At 25.6% G+C, this 10,160-nt stretch overlaps 1 protein-coding gene across 1 annotated transcript; it reads left to right on the plus strand.

The window, feature by feature from the left end:
- The first annotated feature begins 1,599 nt into the window (after positions 1 to 1,599).
- Positions 1,600 to 8,874, plus strand: LOC145837239 (inositol monophosphatase 1-like). The gene is made up of 7 exons (XM_082945033.1): positions 1,600 to 1,688; positions 4,751 to 4,890; positions 5,376 to 5,480; positions 5,997 to 6,151; positions 6,294 to 6,402; positions 7,094 to 7,245; positions 8,083 to 8,874. The coding sequence occupies exons 1-7, from the start codon at positions 1,632 to 1,634 to the stop codon at positions 8,190 to 8,192; spliced, it is 828 nt and encodes a 275-aa protein (XP_082801159.1). The 5' UTR covers positions 1,600 to 1,631; the 3' UTR covers positions 8,193 to 8,874.
- The last annotated feature ends 1,286 nt before the right edge of the window (positions 8,875 to 10,160 follow it).

A 10,160-nucleotide genomic window follows, 5' to 3' on the forward strand; every position in this document is an offset into this window, starting at 1 on the left:
CTATTGTACTTTGCTTCTATTTTTAACTCACACTTCTTTCTTTTTTGATTTACAAAAAATCAGTAAGTACAAGAATTTAACATTCTACACCTAGTTATATTGAAGTGACTTACTGTACAAACATTGGTATGATTCCTTTGTAAAACTCAATTTTCAGTATTTATGATTAGGAGTACAAAAATTGTTAGGAAAAATCAATTAAAGCAAATGAGTTTGTGATGTTTTTATCTTCATAAGAAATGGAACTGTTTGAACAGCATTTATAGTAGGGTTAGCAACTTAATCCTGTTGAACAAAATTTAAAAAGCAGCTACACTATATATTCTTGAACTTAAAATGAAGAGAACTTAAAACCAAGGTAAATGTTTTGGCCCTATTTGAAGGTATTGAAAAATTACACTAAATATAGTATAAATAAAAAGGACACATGTAATTAGTTTTTGTCAATATGAATTGGATAGTTGAGTATTTTTCATAAATTAAATTGACATGCATCTATCTGCTGAGGGCTAAGTTTTCCATTTATGGTTCGCAAACTAAAAAAGTTACTCATCCCCAATTTACGGTTTGTTTAGCCCATTTATAACTATATGTTTGGTAAGTCAAGTTTAGGATAGCTTGTAGGCATCATGTACTATATCAGCTTCTAGATCAAGTACTCTATTTTTTAGCAGTTAAAGAATTCAAAGAACCCTGTTTGGAAGCCTCTAAAACTAGAGGCACTAATTGCAACCCAACATTTAGTTATAAAAATTGTATACATATTATTAAAATCTATAAATAATCATTTTCTTATTAGTGTTAATCCATTTAGTAACTTTAATGTAAAAAAAGTTTGTTAAACTAAAAACAAATATTTATTATGATATCATAATTACTGAATAAATCAGTTTAAAATGATGAAGTGGTTTAAATAAAGTCCTTAATAGTACAAACAAATTAAAACTATATGCAGTGCAGTAACTTTGCCAAAAATAAGGTTGTCATTCAAAACTGCACTATAACCATATTCCAAAAAGAGGTAAAAACTTATCATGTTCCTCTTATAAACTTTATAAAACAGTATTTATAAATTTAGTTTTTCTAACTGAAAATCTATCAAAGCTTATTAAAAGTGTTGAAAATGTTGACTTATAACTTATTTCAAAACTGTGAAAAAGGTTTGTACAATGTAATAAAAAAATTGGTTAAAACAATAAAAGTCTATATAACTTTGAAGATCACATAAACTATAAATTATATAATAAAAAGCAAAATAAAATGTATTCATTGTCATAAGCAAAAATATGTCAAAAAGTTTGGTCACTTTTTAAAAAATACTTGAACTTCAAATTTTTCCTACATGCTTTAAAGTTACAAATAAGTTTTTAATTTATGATAGATGTTTGATAACTTTAAATAAATATATTTTGAAGTTTGTTTCAATTTTCTGTCTACAAATAAGGATTAAAAAAAAACAAAGCAAAATGCAAAAAAAAAAATTAAGTTTGAAAAGATTTCAAACTCATGAGCTTTTCAACTTATTTTCAATTTTTAGGCATTGCTAATACAAATTGTATTAGAAAGCTAGATAATGCAACTTAATCATTATTTTTCAGTTATATTTCAGTTATTTATATATTTAAAGTAAAATGAATCTGGATGAAGTGAAGGATTTTGCAGTTAATCTGGCAAGGGAGGCTGGGCAGGTGATTTGCTGTTTTATTTAAAATGATTTAGTTTATATAGACTGTTTTGTTTAGAAAATACATTTATTTCAAAATGCATTTGATGTTTGCTTAACAATTTTTTATTGAATTTCAACTAGTTTAAGGGGGTGGGGGGGGGGTAAACACCCTTTTTTTTTTGAAATTTGATCTTATTTTATATAGTTTTTACTAAGCTACAAGATGCTTTTTACAGATTAAAAAAATTCAAATTACTTTTTGAGATATAGCCAGTCAAAGTCGGAGGCAACAATAGGTTCCTTATGGGAGGCGCAAACTAAAACGGCAAAAATAAACTATTTCACTAAAAATCTATCTTCTCCTGTGTTTTTTGAGATAACTACCTCAAACTTTCAGGAAATGTTTCTTGATATACTTAGAAATTTATGTTAAAAAGAATTTTTATTTAAATAAAAATTTTATATAAAAAATAAACAAAAAAAACTTTTTTTTTTGTTTTTTTGTTATAAAATATCTGTTTTTTAATTTTTCAAATTTTGTTCTAACATAATTTTGTAAATATTGCAAGAAACATTTTCTCAAAATTTGAGGTAGTTATCTCAAAAAACTTAGGAGGAGATAAATTTTTAGTGGTTTCTAGTTATTTGCTGTTTTAGTTTGCACCTCCCATAAGGAACCTATTGTTGCCTCCAACTTTGACCATCTATGTAAATTATTTTGATTTTTTAAAACTTGTAAAAAACTTTTAGCTTAGTAAAAACTATTTAAAATAAGACCAATTAAAAAAAAGGTGTTCACCCCCCTCCCCCCTATGCCCTTAATTTAAATAGAAAACCCTAAAGCTTTTTCTTTGGTTTAATCTATTTTTGCAAAGTTTATTTTAGAGAATTACAGTAGACACTAAAAACCATATTAAAAAAAAATCAAAGTTAGTATAAGTGTAATTTTTGCAAACTGTTTTTATTTTAGTCAAAATTTTTCTGAAAACTCAAATAGTGAATTTTTTTCTTCTACTATAGTTACTATCATTATTGTATTTAAAAATACTTTGATTTGAATTTACATAAGACTTATCTACAATTAAGCCAAAAATTTTTTATTTTTATTTTAATAGTTTTTTTTTTCTTGATATAAAATTATAATTTATATACTATTTTTTAATTTCAGTAACAAATGGAAACAAATGTACAAATGAAATTTTAGTAAAAAACAAAAGTAATTTTGATTAAAGATTATAAAATAGTCTAATTTTATTAAACTAACTAAATTTATGAAGTGGAGTTTAGTTGTAACGCAGTGTAAGCAAGGTATACTTAACTGACTTAAAACTTACTAAAATAAATGTGAAAAGTATGAAATAGTTATAAAAATACTGTCTTAAGTTTAAGAGAAAGTATTTTATAAAATAAAAAGCAAGTTTATTTTTCAGTAAATCATAAATTTAGGTTATACTGTTAAAAGTATGTTTAAAAAGATGAGTAACACAATAATAATAATGATAATAACAAAACCTTAAATTAAAATGCAACCGTGACCATAACAATGGTCATGTAAATAAAATGTTCAAAAGCAATGTTTTTTTCTACTTAAATGAAAGTAAATTGTTTTATCCTCAAGAAAATATCTAGGTTGTTTGGAAGTAAGACTTGTTTTGTTTTTTTTTTTGTTAAGTTTTTTTTTAATTACACAGGCTACTCAAGTTGTTGCTTGTTTTGTTTAATTATTATGACCTCATTATTTTGCTTGGGCTTGTTTGCATACTGGAAATAAAAGTTTATGCTCTTTCTTTTTGGTTATCGTTGCTTTTACATTCTTTTTTGTTAGTGTTACTTTGTTTTTTTTTTACTGTAGTGTCAATTATAGCATTGTAGTTTTGAAATTTACTTGTATTTTAAAGAGGTACATTTTGCTAATATATGTAACAAAAAATCAATTTACTTTTAAATCAAAGGTTAAATGAAATCACTTTATTTAAACTTGACCTTGTACTTTCATAATCTGCTTGTAAATTTTTGTTTTTTAAAAAAGTTCTTAAAAGTATTTTTACTAAAATTCTGAAAAGTATTAATAAATTTCAAGATGTAAAGTAATTTATTAAATGCTCTGCTTGTGATATGACTCAATAATTGTTTAACAGCAAAATGATAACTTTGAATTTTCCTAAAAACTTTTTGTTATAACAGTCGTTGATGATCAGTAAAGATTAATTGCTCCCTCTGTCTCAACCTTTATAAATAAAGTAGTTTGTAGTAAGTATGATGTTGTTTCAAATTTATGTTTTTTCTTTGAGTTTAAACTAAAGTTTGCTAAAAGTATTTGAAAACTGTTAAGTTTTTAGTTCACCAATGTAAAAGTTAAAGCTGCTATATTTACAGGGTGGCCACTAAACCTGGAACTCTAGAAAAACCTGGAACTTAAAAATTTAGAAAAAAAACCTGGAAAAACCTTGATTTTTGAACAAAAATAAGTGAAAAACTTTGAATTTTGAACATATTTACATGTTTTGTAATGAAGTTTAATACGACACAAGAAATCTATCATCTACATAAAAAAAAGTTATTTGTCATCATCAAAATTTTCATAATAAAAAACAGATTTTAAGTAACTTTTCAATGTTGTTATACTATTTAACACAGTTTTTTACCTTAAACTCAATTGACACTAAAAATAGACCAAAAACAAGTACTTTCAAAAACCTGGAGAAACTTTTCGAATTACCAGTGGCCACTCTAATTTTGAAATCATTGTACTTTTATGCATATTTAATCTTATAACTGACGTGATGGATTATAGAATTTTCAAACTATTTAATGGTATTAAATACGGTTGATTAACAATATTAATATTTTTTTAAAGCACAGCCATTTACGGTTCATATTTGTTTACCTTTTTGTTTTTATTTAGTTTATTATAAAATAAGTAAACATCAGTAAAATATAAAACAATACATTTGCACAGCTAATAAAAAGATGTGTGTTCAAATTTTTTTAACAAATTTTTAAACTTTGATTATAATGTGCATCTTTTGCAAAATAAACAAAACATACACTTCATCTAAAATAAACGAATACAAATTTGCACAGCTAATAAAAGGTGTGTACACAAGTGGGCAATCCTCATTAGTTGAACTGAAGTCAAGTCCGGTGGATCTTGTCACTGAAACTGACCAAGCTGTTGAAAAACTCATCATTAAGAAAATAAAGTCAACATATCCCGATCACAAGTGAGTTATTTAATTGTTTTCAAACTTTAATTTGTTGTTGGACGTTAGTTACGTATAAAAACATGATATATAAAAAAGTATATGTTGTGTATAAAATATTTTAAACTTATATAAGTATGTGTAATTATAAATATTTTTTGCACCAATAAGTAATAGATTTTGCTTTACAGAAAAAAACTTTTTTGCCTTCAACTTAAGTTTTACATAAGTACATAGATAATTGTTAGGATAAAGACTACTCTAAAGGATTTATAAATACAAAACACTTATATTGTCTTTTTTTATAGACATTCCTTTGTTTGTACACAAAAAAGTGTTGTTACTCAGTAATAATTAAAACAATTTAAAGATTCATAGGCAAAAAAAAAGGTTTATAAGTCATTATAAATAATTAATATTGTTTACTATCTTAAATATATATTTTTGTATTGTAATATTCAGTGGTTGTATTTGAAAAAATATATAAACAAAATATTTTCTCATAGGTTCATAGGGGAGGAGAGTGTAGCAGACGGTGCCAAATGCAATTTAACCGACCTTCCAACTTGGATAGTTGACCCCATAGACGGTACTACTAATTTCGTCCACAGGTTAAATAAGCAAAAACAAACATACATTATATTGTAAAACAAAAATACATTTGCACAGCTAGTTAAATTGTATAATGTATATTGTTCGCTGTCAAACCTGGATAGACGGAACAACCAATTTCGTCCACAGGTAAAAACATACATCTCATACAAAACAAATATATGTTTACACAGCTAGTAAAATATGCTTATTCAATAATTGCTTGTTACTCACCTATTTTAATGGTATCCATGTATTTAAATAAACAAAAAATACATCTTATATAACATAAATGTTTATTTGCACAATAAAATATGTTTATTTAAAACTTTTTTTTATTCACTTATCTTAGTAGTACCTTAATAAATTAAAATCTTATATAAAACAAATATATATCTATAGCTAGTAAAATATGTTTGTTAAAAACTTTTTTTTTAATATTAATTTTTCTATCTTGTTAGTATCTTATTAGATAAAGAAAGCATACTTCTCATACAAAATAAAAAGATAGTAATAAACAACAATTTTTCTCACAGAATCCCTGATGTTGCAGTGTGCATCGGTTTCTGCGTTGGGAAAGTCCCCACGTTGGGAGTGGTGTACAACCCGTGCAAGGACGAAATGTTTGTGGGGGTCAAAGGAAAAGGGGCGACTTGTAATGGGGTCAAGTTGAAAGTTTCAGAACAGAAAGGTGAATTTGAAAACTAATAGTCTTATTTATTATCTTTTTAATAAGAATGTCTTTACTGCAAATTAAAGTATGAATAAAAATGCACTTTGTATTATTATTGTAAATTACAAATTTAGTATATGTGTTAATATTTTTTTAATAGATTTGAGCAAATCAATAATTATGACGGAAATGGGTAGTTCCAGGGACGAAAAAAGAATGAAAAATCTTTTTGAAAATATGAAGAGTGTTGTTACTAATCCAGTTCACGGGTTTGATATTATGATTATTGTTTGTAACATATTATAAGTCTAATTATATTATTTTTTTAAATTTTAGTTGGTGCCTTTTGAAAATATCTTAAATCTCCGTGTATAACCCATCTAAGATTTTACCCAAACATAGCTAATTTAACCCGCAACATTGAAACACTTACTTTCAATATGTTGAAAGTAAATGTTAAATAAATTTTAATTAAGTATAACAACAATTATTAACTTACATCTATATTCTCAACAGAATCCGCAGTATGGGAACATGCGCGTTAAATATGATGAATGTAGCGTCTTACATAAAATAAAAACTAACAGTATAAATGTATAAAAAGTTATAATTATTCCCAACAGAATCAGATCAGTTGGAACATGCACAAACATAAGTCATTTAACAGAATACGCAGTATAGGCAATTATCATGATAAAATATATTTTTTACAGCTGTATATGTTTTACACAAATATAAACAAAAAATTAGTGTACACGCGTATAGAAAATATCTGAGTTGTAACAAACAAAAAGTTAAACGATCATCATATTATCTCACAAACAACAGAATCAGGTCAGTTAGCACTAAACATGATGAATATGTCATCCAAAATAAATTTAACAAACATGATGAACTTTGCACGTTAAAATAACCACACACATTTTTATCACAAAATAAACAACAATTGATTTTATTCAGAATCAGGTCAGTTGGAACATGCGCGCTGAACATGGTGAACGTGGCACGAGGGTGCAGTGAAGCGTATTACGAATTCGGTGTTCACTGTTGGGATTATTGCGCTTCATCTGTCGTTGTCAACGAAGCTGGCGGGGTTTGCGTTGATACTACAGGTATGTTTTGTTTGTATATTATATTTTATTATAAAAAAAATTATAATATAAATTAGTACTACAGGTATGTGATCATTTAATTATTTAAAATTCTTTTTTTTTTAACAATTTTCTAACTTTTTATCATTATATTGGTATACTTCAGTTATAGACTGGATGCAGGTATTTTTATTAACTATTTTACTAAATAAATAATGTACTTTATATGTCCTAAGAAATTATAATGTGGTGTTTGATACTACAAATTGTATTTATTTTTAAAAGTTAAATGTAAGTGTAAAAAAGGTTTTTATAAATATTTTCAAAACCAACTAAATATAATTTTCTTAGAATAGTCAAGGTAATTTTTATTGCCTCATCAAGGTAGAAGACCAAAAATTGTTTAACCATAGACGAGGTTTACAGCTAGACTATAGTCTGAGTTCAATAAAACATATAAATTTTTTGAGTTCTACTTCGCAATACGTCAAATATTCTCAATTGATTTTAAGAATTTCATCAACTGTTTAACCTTTTCAATATATTCAATGTATTATCATTAGTTCCAAAAGTTATGTATGTATATTTTTTGTTTTTTAAATATGTGTCTTGTTTTTCTATATATTTTTTTTAATAATATGTTATTCTAATAACTTAAATAGTTAACTGTTAAAATGAAAAAAAAAAAAAAACTCTCTTTAACTCAGTAAAAAAAAAACATCTGTTTAAGTAAATATGTTGTAGTTACTTAGCTAATACAAAAATGCCTAATTTTAAACAAACAAAACATAAAAAGTACATATTTCAGCTTTCCTATTATATATTATTAAAAAAAAAAAGTAATAATATTTTAAACAGGTAAAGAAATGGATTTAATGGCAAGGAGAGTCATAGCCGCATGTAATTCAACAATTGCAAAATCATTGAGTGAAAAAATTATTCATCATGAAGAATTACCAAGAGATTAATATTTATTTTGCTCTCAAACTAGTTTATTTAAACAAGCATTCGTATAAGTTATTATTTATTTTTATATTAGTTTATCAATATAATTATATTAATTATTTTAAACGATTACATCTGATTTTAAATCTAGTAAGAGATTAATATTTACATTATTTTTTTATTTTGCAATCAAACTAAGCTGTTATAAATTACATTCATAACAATTAGTATTTACAACATTTATAGCTAAAAGCTTTTATTTGAGCTTATTCAGATATTATTCCTAATTTAGTTTGTCTAGAATCTTTTTATACTTTTATTTAAAATTTTTATATTTCTTACGTAGAAATTATACTCAGTAATGTCTGCATTTTTCACAGGTTTAACATGTATTGTTCTGTAGCTTGTATTTATTTCATTAGAAGTTTGCCATGTTTTATGTAGCAAAAAAGTGTAATAGAACTTGTATATTAAGAAAAAAAGTAAGATATTGTTTTGCACGATAGATTTTAGTTTAACGTCTTTTAAATAACTTTTGTTTATATTTAACTACTATGTTAAATGAAATATCTGTTAAAAATGATCTTTTTAGTTTTAAAGACGCATAGTTTTTAAATAGTTTTTGATACAAATACGTTCGTTAACTGAGCAAAACATTCCACGCATGTCATGGCTTATATTTCGAAAATTTGTTTAATAATTAAATTATAAGAACCTTTATTTTTAATCATTATTTATGGTTTAATACCAACTATTTATAATAAATACACAATGCAAGCGATAGAACAAACTTCAAATGTAAAATTTTCATAACTGGTTTGCCAAAAAGATAATTACACGGACTGCTATAACTAATTGAAAACTAGAAATTATTATGCTCGTGAGTTCTACCATATTTACTCTTTAACTTTGGCATCAAAAGTTTTTTGCTCTAATAAAATTCATTCCTACGTACTAAATACGAATCAATATTAGAATTAATATAATATACCTTAAAACTTACTTATTAAGGTGTATTCAAAGTTAAACTAATTAAGATAATCTTCTTACCCACCATTAAGACGGAGATGTAACGTTTGTATTCTTAGTATACATCTATGCCAGAATATCAACAACAGTTTCGTCCTTATTAGGACTCATCCGGTAGGACACTATTGTTGATGGTCGATTGGTAAAGTTCATTATTTATTGTTGATGACGCGAAGCATATCGACATTTTTAAAAAACATTAACATATAAGATTCATATTTAATATAAATTTACGGGCTAGCAGTAAAAAATATTTACAAAGTCCCTAAAAATTAGTATAAGCTTAAATTAGCCTCTCTTATCCAAATTTTCGTAAGCTTGTATTATCAACAAATTTGAAATTTAAGGTTTTTCAAGAACTTAAATTTGCTAAAAATAATTACAATACTATTTTTAAACCCCAGCTAAAAACTTATCGCCAAAATATAACATTCCCATCAGAAATAAGAACAGAATTTAAGGAATAAAGTTTAACTATTAGAAATATTTCACTGATTTTTAATTTCCCTACAGGTAAACGATATTTATTTATGTTAAGTTGACTTGAGTTTTCAGTAGAAGTGGGTAAAAATTTTAGATGGGGGTTAAGATTAACTATAAAAAAGTCTTCACAGACTTAAAAAATTAACACTCGCTCTTTAAGTGCAAAATTTACCATTTGGTAACCGCCACTGAATAGTTTAATTCTATGTAGTGGACAGAATAAAATATTTGTTTTGCGGGACACGTTCGATATCCACCCGCGATCAAAATTTACCCAATCAAATTCGAGAACCGCTTACCGAAGGAGGGTAAGGGGTAACACTGATAGTGAAAATTAATAAAAAATAAATATTTAAATGAAAACAAATTGGGTTGATTTTAAACGCAGGTGGATTTTGATAGTAAACCGGTTTTACATGTTTTTGCAGATGTTACTTTCAAACTAAATATTTTGTGGCTATTGATTGCTGCCTGATGGG

The sequence above is a fragment of the Thalia democratica genome, chromosome 5 (genome assembly GCF_965202585.1).
Source record: "Thalia democratica chromosome 5, ktThaDemo2.hap1.1, whole genome shotgun sequence".
NCBI classification, from domain to species: domain Eukaryota; kingdom Metazoa; phylum Chordata; class Thaliacea; order Salpida; family Salpidae; genus Thalia; species Thalia democratica.